At 42.6% G+C, this 19,520-nt stretch overlaps 1 protein-coding gene across 6 annotated transcripts in view; it reads right to left on the bottom strand.

The window, feature by feature from the left end:
- CFAP44 (cilia and flagella associated protein 44) overlaps positions 1–14,990 on the bottom strand; it is a 112,420-nt gene extending 97,430 nt beyond the window's left edge. For 4 of the 6 annotated variants that reach the window (XM_058661898.1, XM_058661894.1, XM_058661899.1 and 1 more), the window contains exons 1-2: positions 14,878–14,990; positions 9,317–9,438 (exon numbers count right to left, since the gene is read on the bottom strand). In XM_058661898.1, the coding sequence (XP_058517881.1) occupies positions 9,317–9,407 (91 nt within the window). In that variant the 5' untranslated portion in view covers positions 9,408–9,438; positions 14,878–14,990. Of the gene's footprint in view, positions 1–9,316; positions 9,439–14,583; positions 14,604–14,628; positions 14,762–14,877 lie in introns of those variants that run through there. The other 2 variants (XM_058661895.1, XM_058661896.1) reach the window with 2 other exon arrangements.
- Between the last annotated feature and the right edge of the window lie 4,530 nt (positions 14,991–19,520).

A 19,520-nucleotide genomic window follows, 5' to 3' on the forward strand; every position in this document is an offset into this window, starting at 1 on the left:
GCACCAACAACACTTGTTGGCAAGGTTGCGGGGAAAAGGGATCCCTACTCCACTGCTGGTGGGGCTGCAGGCTGGTACAGCCTCTATGGAAATCAGTATGGAGAATATTCAAACAACTCAAATACAACATACCGTATGATCCAGCAATAGCACTCCTAGGAATATATCCAGAACACTTGTTTTATGAGAAACCAACATGCAATCCTATGTTCATAGCAGCACAATCAGTAATTGCAAAAACATGGAAGCAGCCAAAATGCCCATCAACAGAGGATTGGATAAGAAAGCTATGGTTCATCTACTCCATGGAATACTACTCAGCTATTAAAAAAAAAACAAAATGCAGTTCTTTGTGGCCAAATGGGCCAAACTGGAAACCATAATGCTAAGGGAAATGAGCCAATCCCAAAAGGTTAAATACCATATGTTTGCCTTAATTTAAGATGATATGATGTTATGTATAACATGTTATGTTATGAATGTTATATGTTGTGTATAAGCTAAAATTGAAGTATAGGTGAGGTGGTCACAGAAGGTGGCTGGGAACTCGCATTTACTTTTAACATATTGGTTACTCATTACTATGTCAATTAATTCCATAATGATGTAAATTTTTGCTGATGGTATGTTGGAGCTTTCAATTGACTGGGATGATACTCTGCTGGCTCTGTCTTCAGACCAGAGAGGGTATACCTAAGAAGCCGTTGAATTTGACTGGACAATAAGATGCTGGACTCTATGTTTGGTATACGCTTGCAATGGGGGAATCTCAACTGAACTTGAGCTATGGTTATGCAACAAGGTGGAGGAATCCACCATGGTGGGAGGGTTTGGGGAGGGGTGGGGAGAACCCAAGTACCTATGTAACTGTGTCACATAATACAATGTAATTAATGAAGTAAAATAATAAATAATTAAAAGAAAAAAAAAGAAAAACTAAAAAAAAAAGAAAACAATATACATATTTAAAAAAAAAATGCAGTCGGAAATAACACATGACATCAGGTGGCAAGGCAGCAGATCTAAGCAATCTGTTGACAGCTGTGCATTTTTAATAAACCCCAAACAGCTTGGTGGAAGGCTTACAGTAGCAGCATTTGCCTTTGCCTTTCTTTCCAGTCTTGCTTGCAAAAACCCAAAACCACAAGTTCTACTCTTTTTTAGAACCTGAAGCAGTTAAAACTCCAATTCACTCCAAATGGATGGCAGAGCTAGCTGGCTGGCAAATTGCTAGAGACTGAAAAAGGACAGGTTCAAGAGAAAGCAGAGAGGTGACCAAGGAGATAGAATATGAAAGCTGTAAATAACAAACAGAATGAACCGGAGTTTGTTTTATGATCCAATATTTTAAATGCGAGTTCCTGCAGTTCTCTCCTGTCAGTGGAAACTGAAAGGTTGTGGGACCTCTCCAGTGACCAGAGACACATGACCTCCTACAAACACAGTTGGCTTTTGGATTCCTTATTTACTTGCACCCTCTCCATGAGAATGGGAACACAATGAGGAAATCCATAAATGATGTGATTATGCACACAGAAAAATCCTTAACAGGTCTCAAATTAGTTAGAATTTTAAAGAGTTTGGCATGGGTATTGCATGCAATAATATACAAACATTTATCATAGAGACTCCCTTTGGCCACCATTCAGTAACTAGTATCAGACTATTCCTACTACAATTGTGAAATGTTGAAGTTTTCCTTCAGTGTTATTCATTTTTGCTTCATGCCTTGTGATGCTATTTTTGCAAGCACACATTGTTATGACTGTCATGTCTTCCTAATGAATTGATCTTTTCTAACTGTGGAGTATCCCATTTAGTCACTGTACCACTTTCTGCCTTGAAGTCTATTTTATGTGACATTAGTATTGTCATTCCAATTTTTTGTTTTTTCTGTGCCTTCCTTTTTTCATTTGGCAGTATTTTTATTTTATTTTTTATTTCAGATAATGTTAACATAGTTGATCAGGGTGGGATGGATCACATTTGGCTAGGTCATAACACTAATCAGCACATGAGAGAATCAGGTTTGGGAGCAGATTCAGAGAGGCATATTCACCAAGGTGGGACTGCATTTTCCATCGGTTTGCTCAAGAGCTGGGGGTGGTGACAGAATAACTAGGCATAGCCATAGACCTCTCCAATACTCATGGGTACTGGGGTTCAGAACAGGCCAGGCTGACCCAGAATGCAGCACCCACAGGCACACCCAAGAATTGGGAGCAGGGCAGGAAAGGCCACAACATTCACCTTCACACAAAGGCTGAGACTTGGGGTAGACTATGCCAGCTAAGGGCACATGTGAGATATGGGTTTAGGAGTGGGCCTGGTATTCCCTATAGCCCTTGAACCTTTTTTTCCCTAATTAACTATGTAAAGATTGTCAAAAATATAATAAAAAATCAAATTAGAAAAAAAAATGAGTGGGCCTGGTGGAGGTACATGGGGGAACTCCCCTCATGGGCTGTAGCTCCCACTGGTGAGCACATGAGTCAGGGCTGACTCTGGTCAGGCTTGTTGGCAGGTGGGTTGGCTCTGGGGCAATGGAGTGGGCAGAGCCAGGCCAAACAGTACCACACTAACGTGCCCAGGAGCCAGGATAGGACGTGGGCTATACCTGGCTAGGCTAGGCTATCACATTTACCAGTTTGCATGAAAGCCAGGGAGCAAGCTGGGCAGAGGTAGTCTGCAGCACACACCAGCAAGAGTTGGGAATGAGGGCTGGAAGACTAGGCCAGGCTGCAGCATTACAAGGCAAAGGCCCAAGCCAAGGGATGGGCTATGCCAGGCTTGGGTCAGAGCAATTACCACCAACATGCACAAGATCTGTGACTGGGTGCAGGCCTGGTCAGGGAGCAAAGAGGATGCCCTTGCTGTGCTGTGGTTCCCACTGGTGAGCATGAGAGCCAGGATGGGAGAAACAAACTGGGCTGCACATGGCTACAGTCATCCTCAGCATGGGTGTGAACTGGGTCTGAGGTGTGCCAGACTGGGCTAGATCCATCACCTGCTAGTGCTCATAGGGGGTATAAGACAGGCTGGGCTAGGTCTTCGCATCCCCTGAGCCAAGCAAAAGCTGGAGTTTGGGTGGGCCAGGCAGGATTGGGATGTAGCACCAACAGGAAGAGCCAGAATGGGTTTGAGATAGTTGGGCAAGGCTGCTATACCTTCCAGGAGAGAAAGTGGGCCACGTCAGGCTGGACCAAGAACCCACCAGTGTGTGTGAGATCTGCCACTGGGAGGTGACCTGATAAGAGGAGCTTAGGGAACTCCTTTGCCAGGACACAGTCCCTGCAAGTGAGCACAAGAACCAAGACTGGGAGCAGCCCAGACCAGGCAAGGTCACAATACCCACCTGTATAAGTGTGGCTCAGGTCTAGGGGTGGGCTGGACTGGACCAGTTTATAGCACCCATCAGCAGATACAAGATCCAGGAAAGGGTGCAAAACGGGCAGGGTTGGGCTGCAACACCAGCCAGTTCACCAAAGGGCTTGGACTGGGGACTGTCCAGGCTGAGCAAGGCAGAAGCATCTGCCAGCATGAGCTGGAACTGAGGGCATGGTAGGCTGAGCCAGGACGCAGCACGCACTGGTGAATGCTGAAGTGAGGCGGGCCATGCTAGACTGACCCACAGCACCTACCAGCAAACATACGACCCCAGAGAGGGGTGAGCCCAATCACGGGGCAGCAGGACCTCCCCTGCTGGGCCACTGCTCCCACAGGTGAGTATGAGTGCTGGGATTTAGAGTGGAACAGCCTGGGTAGGCTACAACACCTATTGACCTGCATGTGAACTAAGTAAGGGGGAGAGCCAAGTTGAGTTAAGTGATTACATCCATTTGTGCATGCAGAAGCCAGAATAAGTGCAAGCTGGTTGGGCTTTTCTGCAATATCAGCTGGCAAATGCCGGGATGGGCGGGGGCAAATCCTGTCAGACTAGATCACAGAATCACCTGGAAATTGCAAGATCCAGGACTGGGAGTGGGCCTTGTAGGGAAACTGTGGGTACTTCTCTGATGCACTGCAGCCCTCATTTAAACCACAGTGAGCATTTGAAACAAAACTGGGGGCATTCCTAGCTGGATAGGCAGTAGTAACTGCTAGCATAAATGTGGGCTGAGCTAGGCTTCAACACCCATTGATGTGTAGAAGAACCAAATGGGACACAGGACCTATCGGACCACTTGGTTGCATATACTGGCATGTTCATTAATCAAGGCTGGGGGTGAGCCTCCTGGGAGTTTTGGAGGGGTCACTTCTAGTAGGTTGCAGTTCCTGCTGGTGTGCATGAGGGCAGAGTGTGTGGTGGGCATGGTTAGGTTGGGCTGCAGCATCCATTGGTTTGCTTTTGAGACAGGGCTGGAGACAGAACTGACCCAGCAATTGCAACCACCAGTGTGCCTGTATGTAAGTGGGTAACAAACTGAGACAGATCCTACACTGACTGGTACACACAGGAATCAGGTCTGGGATCATCTCTGGTGAGTTTTCTTTGAGACCTCCCCACTGCTGAACTGGACCAATGGTCTCAAAACTCCAACCACAGGGAAAACCACAGGGTCTGTGGGCTAACTATGGAGTGCATATGTCAGAATTGGGCCTCCTCAGTTGCTGAACCCTGTGTAACGGACGGCATACCCAGATACACATGAGGGACATGACAGATCTTTGAGGCCTACAGAGCACACCTAGTACCATGGATTTCAGAATGAACTGGACAACTCTTTCAGCCAAGTGTTGACAGCCAATATCTATGCAAGTGGAGACTTAGGTGAACTATGTCAGCCAATGGACCTTGGAAGGATTTCCTTTACCTTGAAACAACAAAATCAACAACACCTCAGGACTATCAAGACCACTTGAGCACTGCTCCACATCGGGGACCCTAGGAGGGCATCAGTACACATCGCTGTGTACTGATGCAGTTAGGCTGTTGGAGCAGCCCTTTCCCCTTCTCTCCTCCCTTCCTCCAGGCACAGGAAGAAAAAAAAATTGGGAACAATTGTCTGATCCACCTTCCCCATTCCTTGACTCTTCCCAACCTAATCAGTGGTCGACACGTGTGTCCATCCTTCTCAACTACGTAATCATCAAAAATAAAATTAAAGGAAAAAACATATTAAACGCTGCAGAATGCAATTAAGTCAATCCTTAGAAGGTAATGTATTCTTTCAACAGATGGATGAATATAATGAAAAATACTAATGACACAAAGTTCTATTTCATGAACTAGAAAAAGAAACAAAGTAGAAAGAAATAAAACAATAACTAGACATAAATAAAATAAAGTAATAAAGAACAGAAATGAGTAGCAATCAATGAAGGACTAAAATTAATAATAGAGAAAAAATTTTTAAAGATAAACAATATTGATAAACTCCTAGCTGGGCCAATAAAAAAATAAGAGATAAATTTCAGTAATTAAAACAAATCCTACAGAGTTATGCCAACAAATTCAACAATTTATAAGAAATGTATACTGCCAAAAGCAATATATACATTCAACGCAATCCCAATCAAATTGCCCAAAACATTCTTCATGGAACTGGAAACAATGATCCAAAGGTTCATCTGGAAGCACAAAAAACCACGGATAGCTAGAACTATCCTGAAGAACAGGAAGTTAGCAGGGGGAATCACAGTTCCACACCTCTGGACATACTATAGGGCAGTGGTTATCAAAACAGCGTGGTACTGGCACAAAGATAGAGAGGAAGATCAATGGAGCAGAATAGAAACGCCAGAAGGAAACCCACACAGATACAGCCAAATAATCTTTGACAAAAAGACAAACGACAACCCAGGCAAATGGGAAGGTCTGTTCAATAAATGCTGTTGGGACAACTGGTTGATAGCCTGCAGAAACAAAAAAATAGATCCACATCTCTCACCATACACTAAGATCAGATCTAAATGGATAACAGATCTAAACCTACATCCAGAAACCTTCAAACTTTTGGAAGAAAATGTTGGAAACACACTGCAACACTTAGGGGTAGGCCCTCACTTCCTAAAAAAGACTCCAGATGCAGTAGAAATCAAGACCAAAATAAACAATTGGGACCTCATCAAACTAAGAAGCTTCTGTACAGCTAGAGAAACAATCAACAAAGTAAAAAGGCAACCCACAGAATGGGAGAAGATCTTCGCACACGACATAGGTGATAGAGGGCTAATATCCAGAATATACAAAGAGCTACAAAACAACCAAAATGTCAAAACAAGCAACCCACTCAAGAAATGGGCACGGGAAATGGGCAGACACTTCACAAGGGAACAAACCCAAATGGCAAATAAACATATGAAAAAATGCTCAAGTTCCCTGGCAATAAGGGAAATCCAAATTAAAACATCAATGAGGTACCACCTAACGCCAGTAAGACTGGCCCACATGAATAAAAGCACCAACAACACTTGTTGGCGAGGTTGCGGGGAAAAGGGAACCCTACTCCACTGCTGGTGGGGCTGCAGGCTGGTACAGCCTCTATGGAAATCAGTATGGAGAATATTCAAACAACTCAAATACAACATACCGTATGATCCAGCAATAGCACTCCTAGGAATATATATCCAGAACACTTGTTCTATGAGAAACCAACATGCACTTCTATGTTCATAGCAGCACAATCAGTAATTGCAAAAACATGGAAACAACCAAAATGCCCATCAACAGAGGATTGGATAAGAAAGCTATGGTTCATCTACTCCATGGAATACTACTCAGCTATTAAAAAAAACAAAATGCAGTTCTTTGTGGCCAAATGGGCCAAACTGGAAACCATAATGCTAAGGGAAATGAGCCAATCCCAAAAGGTTAAATACCACATGTTTGCCTTAATTTAAGATGATATGATGTTATGTATAACATGTTATGTTTTGAATGTTATATGTTGTGTATAAGCTAAAATTGAAGTATAGGTGAGGTGGTCACAGAAGGTGGCTGGGAACCCGCATTTACTTTTAACATATTGGTTACTCATTACTATGTCATTTAATTCCATAATGATGTAAATTTTTGCTGATGGTATGTTGGAGCTTTCAATTGACTGGGATGATACTCTGCTGGCTCTGTCATCAGACCAGAGAGGGTATACCTAAGAAGCCATTGAACTTGACGGGACAATAAGATGCTGGACTCTATGTTTGGTATACGCTTGCAATGGGGGAAATCTCAACTGAACTTGAGCTGTGGTTATGCAACAAGGTGGAGGAATCCACCATGGTGGGAGGGTTTGGGGAGGGGTGGGGAGAACCCAAGTATCTATGTAACTGTGTCACATAATACAATGTAATTACTGAAGTTAAATAATAAATAATTAAAAAAAAAAACAATTTATAAGAAATGTACAAATTTCATGAGGAATATAAACTTACAAAGCTAATAAAGAAATAGACAACCTCCAGCTATTAAAAAAACAAGTTATAATTAAAAATCTTCCCACTAATAAAAACTCCAGGCTCTGGTAGCTTCTCTGGTGTATTACATCAAATACTTATGGAAGCAATAACACCAAATGTACACAAAGTATTTCTGAAAATAGAGAACAAAACACTCCCCAGCTTATTACCTGAGGCCAGGAATAATTTAGTCCTCTGATGAATAATCAGAAAGCAATGTCCTTGCAACTAAGAGTCCTTGATCTTTATGGGAAATGGAGGACAGCTGGATGGATATACTTGGCCTGAATTTCTTCAAACAACCCCATTACGATGGAAACCCCTTGTTAAGTGTGGTGAAGAGTTCACCCTAACTTCTCTGCTTGGCTAGAATACCTGGAACTAAGAATCCCAAAGGTCAAGAATTTGCTCAATTGCTTTAGCAATTTTCCAGGGGCAGGTAAGGTGTATGCAGCAATCAGATAGTGGATGAGTCAAGATGTGACCTTGAGACAGAGATCATCAAGAACAACAACGTTCAGGAGATTCACAAACTATTTCATGTTGTCATTTTGTATTTTAACATCCATGGCATGTGAACTAATTTAGGAGCCAAGTACAGGGCCAGGCCACATTTGAAAAGGCCTGCCTTTATAAGAGTCTGACTCTACCACTGTCTATACCTACAGTGCCTTGACACACTTAAATAGCAGAATGATTAATTTGTGAGTGTGGTTGAAGGACTATATTATTGTACTAACAAGGGGGAAAGATGGGAAGGGAAATCCCTGAGCCTAAGGAACTGCATCATAAAGAAAAAAATTTTTTGAAAGAGTCTGGCAGGACATAGAGAGATACTAAGGCAATACTAAAGAAAAGGTGCTTTTCACAAAGATAACTCTTGTGGTACCCTGGATAGAAAAAACATAAGTGTAAATTCTTAGAGCAACTGCCCAAGCAAGGGGCGGATATTTGGCACACCTGTTGGACACTGTTTGGGATACCCATATTCTACGTCCAAGAGCATGGGTTCAGGTCTTGATTCCACTTGCCATTCTAGCTCTCTGCCACACTGGAAAGCAGAAGATAATGGACAAGTCATTGGGTTGCTTGCCAATCACGTGGGAGACATGGATAACATTCCCAAATCCTACCTTTGGCCCTGCCTAGCCTCATCTGTTATGGGCATCTGGGATGTGAACCAGCATCTCTCCATATCTGTTTCTATCTCTGTTTCCATGCCTTCCAAATAAAATGCTTTTTTAAAAGTCCAAGTAAGAGAAGACAAATGCCCAAGGAAAATTATAGGATACAAAAATTGTCCATTTAAAAGACAGGTCTGAGATAGATTTTTAAAAATTGACCCAAATTTTGTGTAAAAAAAATGATTTTTCCAGGACCTGTTATTCTCCAGAATAAAGTTAAAAATTCCAAAGTTAAAAATTCCAGTAAGATAGCATAACAGCATGATAACCAATTAGAAAAACCTAGTCATCCTTTAAAAATCCTAATCCCACACTTTCTTTCCTAGTTCAGGAAAACTTTTCATGTATAATGTTAGCCAAATTAGTTCTCAAATGACTAATTATTTAATGGGTGGGAAAAACTGAGGTTCAGAAAGGTGTACTCATTTCTTCAGGATTAAGTATCTCAACACCGAAATACCTCTGTCTTTCCACTACACTGCACCAGAGCAAAAATCTCAGGACAAATCTAGACCAGATATCCAGACGAGTCTTCGTCAGAATGGAAATGATAGTCACCTCTGTGTGCCAGGAACCACAGCACAGGGAAATGAAAGACTGTCCTTGCAGAAGTTAAGGGTTTCATAAAGGAATTAACAAACAAGCAAACCACTTCTGTTCAAGAAATTCAGATATGCACTCCTTGAAAAATATTTTGCCTCCAGTTAACAACAACAATGCAAGTCTTTACTTACGTTTTGATTCAGATTTAGAAGACTGCTTCCTTTCACTCTTGGATTTTTCTGATTTCCCCTCATCAGCATCCTGATCATCTGGTTCCTTCATGTCCCTCACTGAGACAGAGGAAGGGGCAATGCTATCCAAAGAGAAATTAAAAAATTTTTTCCCCATTAATTTTTTCCCCACAAACGTCAAGCACCAAGTGGGTTGGTAATTCTGTGTGTGCAAGACACTCAAGATGACCCACCAGTAGGAGAGTGTGGACACTGTACAAGACCCCTGCAAAGTAGCCATTAAAACCACAAATTCCACCTCTCTCACTTTTTTTCTAAAGATTTATTTTTAAATTTTTATTGGGAAGTCTGATTTAGAGAGAGAAGGAGAGACAAATATCTTCTGTCTGCTGGGTCGCTCCCCAAGTGACCATAATGGCAAGAGCTGAGTTGATCCAAAGCCAGCAGCCAGGAGCTTCTTTTGGGTCTCCCATCTGGGTGCAGGATCCCATTACTTCGGGCCATCCTCGATTGCTTTTCCAGGTCACAAGCAGGTAGCTTAATGGGAAATGGAGCAACTGGGACACTAACCTGTACCTATATGGGATCCCAGCACATGCAAGGCAAGGATTTAGCCATGTGGCTATCACACAGGGCCCAGGTTCCATCTCTTTAGGCTGACTTGTCACAGTGGTACACTCAAGTTTGCCAGAGGTACAGGGTGGAACACATGATTGAAGTCCATCCTTTCCTCAAATGCCTCATCACTATAATTAACACTCTGCCATTTTTCTTCCTTTCATTCATCCCTTGTTCTTCTTTCCATTGTCAAATTCCCCTATTGTACTAATCAGGCTCCATTTTCAAATATTTGCATCAAGTTATGTTGGGCCTTGAATTATGACACTGAACAAGAGAAGTATGGTCCCTCACTTTACAGAGCTTGTTGTTTTGAAAGCTAGGTGTCAGATAAACACTTACAATAAAAACAGAATAAAATATAAGATAAGCAAATAAAATGCAAAAATCAAAGAATGGGATTCTGTGGGCATGCATATTTTATAAAATTAAAACACTAGTTAGGAGCTAGGAAAGAGGTGTTTAAAACACAGATGGTGACTTGGAGTCAGCCAGGCACAGAAAGGGAAAGTGTATATTAGGCACAGGGACTATCCCAGAGAGCTGTGTCTATAAAGAACTAAAAGCAGTCAACTGGCAGGAGTTGGGGGAGTGAAGTAGATATTGAAGAGCAGACCAGTAATAAATCCTAGAGTGCTAAGATTTGCAACAAAGTTTAGGCCTTATTTCTACAGCCATTGAAAGCCAACAGCTGCAGACAATAGAGTAGCATGTGTTCTCTGACCTCCATCTACATGGTAGCTCTTCACACCTGGTAACTGAAGAACTTTTAAAGCCTCACCTCTCCACAACAAACAATCTATGTTTCCTCACCAGTTTTCGGTAGCTTGAAGGGCAAACAAAACAGAAGAAGAGTTTTATTTGGATCCAATTTGTCATTAATCCTAGGTTGAAGTCCCAGAATTGTCATACAACGTTAAACTTTCTATTAAATTCTCAAGTGTAACAGGAATGCAGAAAAAAACTCCTTAAAAGGCTGTGATGAAGATTAACTGAACAAAAGCATGTCTATGCCTTCTTGCACACTGAATATGAACTACTATTCTCTTGGGGCTTGAATATCCACCCACCTCGAACTTCTGAAGAAGTGTAGTCCCCTATAGCCTTAAGGTTAATGATGCTAAGAGGGTGCAGACGTAACCCAGCTACAGTGTTTGAAGGCTGGGCCTTAGAAAAGTGGTAAGACTGGATTAGGCTATCAGGGGGAAAGTCCCACAATTGAATCCTGGTGACTTTAAAAGGAAAGAGAAACCACGCAGTGGCCACCATGGTGGCACACAGGCTAATCCTTTGCCCTACAGCACCGGAATCCTTTAGGGGCACCAGTAAATGTTCTTCAGTTCCCTGCTTATGGCCTGGGAAGGCAGCAGAAGATGGCTCAAGTTTTTGAGTCCCTGAACTCTTGTAGAAGACCCAAAATGAGCTCCGGTTTCCAAGATTTGGATCAATTCAGCTCTGGCCATTGCTGCCATTTGAGGAGTACATTAGAAGATGTAAGAACTTCTCTGCTTCTCCCTCTCTCTGTAAAATCTACCATTCAAATAAAAATACATAAATCTTAAAAAGAGAGATGAGACTGCATGGACAGAAACACATGTGCAGCTCTGCTGTGATGCAATGTAGCCCGCAAGGACCATCACCAAGACCTGCACGACGCTGTCTGAACCTGAAACCTCTAGAGACACAGGCCAAAATAAGCCTTTTATCTATATAAAGCAATCTGCTTTGCGCATTTTGTTACAGCAACAAATAGTTGATAAACACATACCCAAACGCAGATATGATAAACACAACAGAATCAGTGGAAAGTGTAGTAGGAATATTAACTTACTTCATTCAGGAGTTTGGCTTTGGAGTTCATTGTTGCCGACCAGCAGCGACACTAACGACGAGGCACATCCTGAGGGTCTGGGAAAAGTCACAACCGCAACCGGACCCCTTATTGCCAAAAGCGGCTGCTTCTATACTCTTTCTCCGCTGCTTTTTTCCCTATAGGTCTTAGCTTTTCTCAGCTGCTTTTCTCCCCGTAGGCCTTATAACCCTCTTTCCGCTGCTTTTCTCCCCGTACTTCTCCTCGTAGGTCCTTATTGCTTTTGTACCCCTCTCTGCTGCCCCGTTCTTCTCCCTGTCCTTCTTGCTGCTGTTAGTGGCTGCTTTTATACTGCTCTCCACCAATCATTTCTCCCCGTGGGTCCACTTGATGCTACCTGATAGGCCAGTAGCAATGACATAATCACAGCGAGGGCATCAGCCTATCCCTGTGACTTCCTGTTTACCTGCTGGAGAGACCAACCCCGCCTCCTGGCCCTGGGCCAGCCGCCATCCTGCAAAGGCCTTTCATGTTCATTGGGGCCACTCCAGCACCCTGCTCTCCACAGTTCATCCCTTCTGTTTTCTTGCAGTATCATAATAATGATGCTTTCTCTTGATACAGGAGGTAACGGCACATCATTCAAATGTCTTTCTTAGAGAATTTGGCCAATAAAACCAGGTCCCAGCTACAAGTGCTTCATTCCACATCAGCACTCAACTCTTAGTACGGCCCACGCAGACCTCAGGTGGCAGTGGTAATGGGTCACTAAGTGAGCTTCTGCCACAGGAGACCTCAATTTAGCTTCTGGTTTCCCACTTTAATCTCATCTAAGCAACTTCAGGCATTTGTGGAGTGAACCAGCAGATGGGAGTATAGTTGCTCTCTCTCCCTCTCTCTGTCCATTCCCCACTCTCTGCCACTCAAATAATAAGGAAATGCAGGCTCAACATGATACATATTTGTTATTAAATGTTGTGTTTAGTCCTTCAGAAACATGTTTGTAAGTTTACCTTCTGAAAAGTTGAAAAGCGTGCATGCCCTGTGTGTGTGATGTGTCACTTATTTCCGATTAAGTTTTCCTTGCTCCATACTTTCTTCCCTCCCTTTCTTCTTGCCTTTCTCCTGAACATAGGATATACAACCCCTGGGACATGAGAGTCAGGACTAGGAGTCAAACAGAAAATTTTTAAGATCTTTGAAAATCCATTTATCATCACTCAGTATACTTCCTTTTCCTTACTATTGGGATACATGCGCTTACTTTCTGTTTATAGTGATTAAAAAACAGGACTTGTGTGACGCAATGCCAATTTCTTTGGTGCTTGGTTACAATTTACCACATGCTGTGGGTGAACTGTTTAGCTATACGTATATATTTGCATATATATAGTATATATATATACATGTGCATATATACATACATGTATGTACATATAGGCATGTAAATATTCATGTACATATGTATTCAAATTATTACTCTGCTTTTTCCAGCACCCTATTAGCTCAAGTTCATTCCTAATTTACCTCTACATTTTCTATATTCCTTATAAAACTTTATCACCTACTAGATGAGAGGAATTATCACTTCACTTTTTGGGAGCAGTCATTACATTATATTGCAATAATTTAAGGATGCCTAAGATTACTTAATCTTGTGAATAAGGCAGGATTATTACAAGCTGGCTTATCACAGTTTGTTGCCAACTAGAATGCCCAAACCTTATTTATACATTATAAACAATGTCCTGTTTTACACAATCAAGTAGCTATATCTGGGAGCTAATTTGCAGGATGACCTTCAATCTCCTTTTATTAAATTCAGGGTTATTGGCCCAGCCTGTGGCCAATTCTTCTAATCAAATCATTAAACAGATCATTCAATTTTGAGTCAACCCTAAGAAAGGGTAAAGAAGGGGGGAATACAGTATAGTACATGTTGATAAAAGAGGAGTGTAGGCTTCTGGTAGGCTGGCTAGAAGCCAGAGAGAATGCTTCCCACGCAGATCCACTCCGGGAGTGCGGGTCCTCACTAGACAGCTCCCACACTTAGCCTCAGCAGTGCACCAGAGGCAGTCATGGAGGACTCAAAGTGATGGGCAACATACCTGAAACAGACCCAGTCCTCACTTCCAGTGGGAAATACAAAGGAGGAGAGCACTTAAGCTTGGAGTTTGTTTGTGCCTGTTTCAACTATGGTTCTAAAAAATGCTACACATCTCATATATTTCACAAGACAACCATATAAGGTAGATACTATTACCATTGTTGCTCAAGTAAGAAAATATCAGTTCACTTTTTCAATCCTCTCCTTTCATCCAACTCAACTGATTTCCATGTCTTGTTACCAAACGTGCTGTTGGTAAGCTTTCTGGATGTATCACTTTCCTCCTATTCCCATGGTTGCCAACATAAACAGGCACTCTTTGTGCCTCACCTCCATCCTGAACACAGCACTACCATCTCAGTCTCCGGTCCTGAGTTTCCATTTTCCAACCCCTTTTACACACCACCTCTTGCATTTCAAAGGCACACTTTCATGGGCCACTCTGGGATCCCCTGCAATGGCCAGAAGGTTCTTCCTCAGAAAGCTGGTGCTCATCTGTCACTCTCTCACTCTGATACATCCTTAGCCTCATCAGTAAGCACTCCTAACAACTGTTGATGGACTGAACTTGCCGGTTACTCAGCATATCATTTAAAGTTGCACCCCATGTGTCCTACATATGCCACCCATTTGCCTATTCACTCAATTATAACAAGAACCCAGTGAGGTAAGAATTATCTTCAGAAAAGACGAAACAACCACAGCGGGGTTAACTCGCCAAATGTTACTCACAGCTAAATGTGAGGCAGGTGGCTCCGCTCACAACTCAGACCCCACCTAGCTCATCCTCTTGCTGTTGGGCTGTTTTCTAACCCCGCCCGACTGGCATCTCCTAGAGGTCACGAGCTGGGGGCGTGGAGCCTCGCTCCTCGCCTCAGAGTACAAGTCAGGTCGCTTCTGTTTGTTTTATTACCGCAGGAGGCCGAAGGCACGCGCTTTAGCGGACGGGGAATGCTAGTTCTAAGTTGGGTGCACTGCTCCCTGAGCGGCTAACAGTTTTGGGGTGTGGGAGGGACGCTGACTTACCAAAGGCACTGCCCGCCACAGTCGGTTTGTAGTCACAGAATCTGCCTCCAGCCTCCGTTTGCCGCGGTTACCAGGGCAACGCCACGCGCTTCCGGGCGTATGGTGAAACGTGTGCGCACGCCGGGTCTGGCGCACACCGGGGCCAGCGCGCCCCCGCGCGGCTCTTCCTGCTAACCCCAGTTCAATCCGCCTGCTGGTCCTGGGCTGCCTCCTGGCTGAAGTTCAAAGCTGGATAGGAAAGCTCAGCCTTCTGCCAGCTTATTACTCTCTCGGTCTTAAGGGTATCATGTTGATAGCTAAATGACTTATGAATAATCTCAAAGATAACTATTCAGTATCATAGAACAGGCTTGACAGAGCTGAACAATGGTTCGGTGTTGCTTTAAGAGTGTCCTAGGTAATTTTTACTTAGGTAATTCAAAAAAAAAATTTAAAGGATCATAGACGGCTTTTCTGCAGCATTAACAAACATGCATTAGGTTCAGCTGGTGTAGTGAGTAAGGCCACCGGCTATAAAGCAGGTCTCCTATAGGAGCACTATTCAAGTTCCAGCTGCCTCACTTGTGATTCAGCTAGTGTGCCTAGGAAAAGCAGTGGATGATGGCCCAAATGCCTGGGTTCCTTGGAGCACCCTTGCGGGGACCTGGAAAAAGCTCATGGCCTCAGTATGGCTCAGCTCCTGCCATTGCAGCCATGAGGAGTGAACCAGAGGTGAGCTCTATCTCTTCCCCCATCTCTGCAGCTCCAACTTCCGAATAAATAACCTTTAAAAACAAATAGATGCATTACTAAGTTTATTTTTAAGTTATATTGTCTGTTGGCTTTTTGCCTTAAGATTTTTTTTTTTTAACTGGAAAGGCAGATATACAGAGAGGAGAAGATAGAGAAAGATCTTCCACCCACTGGTTCACTCCTCGAGGGGCCACAACCACCAAATGACAGGAGTTGAGCTGATCCAAAGCCAGGAGTAAAGAGCTTCTTCCAGCTCTCTCACGTGGGTGCAGGGTCTCAAGGCCTTGGACCATCCTCGACTGCTTTCCCAGACCACAAGCAGGGAGCTGGATGAGAGGTGGAGCAGCCAGGGTACAAATTGGCACCTGTATGGGATCCTGGCAGATGAAAGGTGAGGATTTAGCCACTAGGCCATTGCATTGGGCCTATCTGTTGGCTTTTAAGAGTAAATAAAGTGTGTGTTGTAGATTTCTCGGTCCCAGGTCATATGGTGCACACCTACCTTGAAAAGTTGGCTTTTCAACTATTGTGTGTAGAACTCACACCAATTGAGCGCCCAAATGTTGCTTGGTTACAAGCCGTTCTTAAATGGTCAATAAGCAGGTGAACAATGCTTACCAGTAGTTATGAAGGGACTACAAACCATCCACACCATTCCAAATCCACTAGAATGGGTAAAATGAAAGACTTCTATAACTAAAACATGAAACAAGTGGAACAAGTAAACTCATATGTGGTGCTTTACACAGAACTTGTATCCATGAGGGCTGGATGGTTGAGTTGGTTAGATGGAACTAAGCTTTAATACCCATTGACAAGTACAAGAGCCAAATGAGATGGGGGACAGACTGGTCTACTGCTACACATACTGGCAAACCAGGGTAGGGGGTGGGCCTGATGGGGGTTATTGTGGGTCGCCCCAACTAGGCTGCAGCTCCCACTGGTTGATGTAAGGGCCGAGTATGTGCTGGGCTGAACCAGACTGGACTGCAACACCCATTGGTTCCAGTGCAAATCGGGACTGAAAACAGAACCAATCCAGCAATTGAAACCACCAGCTGATCGGGGTGATGGACTGTGCTGGGCCCTGTGCTTGCTAGAACATATAAGAATCTGGTCTGGGAATACCTCAAGGTTTCTTTGGAGATCTCCCCAATAGAACTGCTGGACTCAGAACTCTAACCAAGAAAAGACAGAAGACAGAACAGGTCAATCATTCATCTCAGCTATATGTTGGCAGCGAACTATGGGGCAAACGGAGACTGTCTGATGGACCATATCAATCAGTGGACGACCTCATCGAGCGAAACTGGCAGCGATTCATAACTGGAGAACTATTAAAACCACTTGAGCAAGTATTTCAGAGCATGCCCCACATCCGGGACTTGGGGTGGGCGGGAAACCGGGTGAGGCTTCTCCCTGAATATCCCCCTTTACCTCAGATACATGATGGAAACAATATGGACATAATAGTATTACCCACTTCCCTATACCCCCTGAACCTTTTTTTTTTAAACCGGAATTAACTATGTAAAGATTGTCAACAACAATACAATAAAAAAAAGAAAAAAAAGAGCTGATTATATCATTTATTTTGATTATATTCTCCCCTTATAAAATGGAGAAATTAGAAAAAACAAACAAACAAACAAACAAAGAGTTAATGCCTGGCTATTTCACATCCAAAGCATTTACCCGAGAGAAATAAACTTGTGCATCTAAGATGATTTTGGAAAAACTTGCTTTTAAATGGTTTCTTAGTTTAAGTAATATGATTAACATCTTTTCTTTCATCCTCCAAACATCTTTTCAGTTTGTAACACTGGTCCAGTTGTCATTCTGAGTAAAATATTAATAAATTTAAACAATATTTTTTAAAAAACACTGCAATCAAGGTAAATAGTTTATTTCTACACACACACACAATTCACTGTGTTATCAGTATTCTTTCACCCACGAATGAGAATCAGCCACATTATCACTGATAGGTAAAGGAATATTTATAAAGACCACTACTCAGTAATTACAAGGGAAGAAACATGTGTATACCAGATAGATAATTCTCAACTGTGGTGAAAGAAGCCAAAACACAAGATACTACATACAGTATGATGCCACAGACAAAACATTACATAGTACATGATGTATGCCATGTATATCAAGTTAAATCAACAGTAACCAAAAAGGTCTGTGCTTATCTAGGGTTGGAACAAAAGAAGCAATATGCTCCAAGAAACACAAGGAAGCTTCTAGAGATGACAGAAATGTCATATCTTAGTTTTGGGGGGGGGTAGTTTCCTGATTACATGCAAGGTCAACTGCCAAAATTCAATGTAATTTTAAGTGAATATCACACATTGTATATCATTTTCAAAAAACACAAAATTTTAATGGGTGTGTTTGGTTTACGTATTAAGAGGTAGCACTGCATAGACTTTGGAGAATTGTCTCTTCTCTGGTGCTACCACTCCTTCGTTGGGTAGCCCTGGGGGAGTACTCACCTTCTACCTGTTCGCTTATCTGCAAATTTAGCGTTTTATCCGCTTCATGCAAGTGTTACAAAGTTAGGTAAAATGCACAAAATAGTGTCTGACAGTTTGCAAACTGTCGAAATATTAAATTCTTCTAACACAAATATAAAGGAAAGATTATAGCATGACTGTGGGGTTCGCTATCAATTCAGTTTCTCTAAAGTTAAGCAAATTGTGGCACTTTAGGGAAAGGTCATACATTTTCTTAAAAGTTGAGTATAATTACAAGAAACCAAATCATTGTTTGAATTGTTAATAGTAAATACAGGGGCTGGTACTGTGGTATATCAGTCTGGGCTGCTGCCTGCAGTGCTAGCATCCCATAAGAGTCCCCAGCTGCTCCACTTGTGATCCAGTTCTCTGCTCAGCTGCCTGAGAAGGCAGAAGGACATGGCTGAAGTGAGTGGGTCCCTGCCTGCTTTGAGAGACCTGGATGGAGTTCCAAGTTCTTAGTCCAACTCTGGCTACTGCTGCCATTTGGGGAGTGAAGCAGCAGTTGGAAGATCTATCTCCTCCTCTCTCTATAACTCACCTTTCAGACAACCTTTTTAAAAGAGACATGAAGATAGTACACAATCAAATACAATAATAGCAGAGTTCACGACGGTGCAATGCTAGAGTTCTATAGCATGCATCAGGATCATCTGAAATGTTTATTGAATCAGACACCATGGTTCGTGATTTGCTAGGTCTCGGGAAGGTCCTAAGAATTTTCACTTTTAAGTACCCCGAATATACTGATACTGCTGTTCAGTATTCATACTCTGAAACCCACAGATAAGTGTGAGAACTGATAAAGAGCCACCGAAAGGAGGCTGGTCAAGACACAAATTTCAGACAGGAGGAATAAGTTCAAGAGATCTATAGTACTACATACAACAGGGTGCCTATAATACTACATTGTATTCTTGAAAAATACTATGTAAGTGTGAAGTTCTCTCACCAGGAAAATGGTTTAACTATGTGAGGGAAACCATATGCTAATTAGCTAGATTTAGTCATTCCACAATGAATACACACTTCAAAACATGCTACATGTTAAACAGAATATTGTCAATTCAGTAAGAGAACCCATGGTAATTTAACTTAATTAAAATCAAATGTGCAATGAGTTATTATTTGGTGGTGACAAGTATATGTTTACCAAGCTTGGCTGCACACTAGAATCAGTAGAACTGGCTTCTTCTGTGGGTATCTGTGGCTTGCTCTAAGAAATTCCAATCTAACTTAGAGGTATGGTTTGGCCATGAAGATTTTTAAAAGACCTTCACATGATTTTAATGGCGGTTGAAATGAAGAACTATTGCTTCAGAAGGCCTAAGAAAGAAAAAGCTCTTTTCTTGTCAACTGAAACGATCTGGTCAGAAAATCAAAGTTTAA

Source organism: Ochotona princeps, chromosome 3 (genome assembly GCF_030435755.1).
Source record: "Ochotona princeps isolate mOchPri1 chromosome 3, mOchPri1.hap1, whole genome shotgun sequence".
NCBI classification, from domain to species: domain Eukaryota; kingdom Metazoa; phylum Chordata; class Mammalia; order Lagomorpha; family Ochotonidae; genus Ochotona; species Ochotona princeps.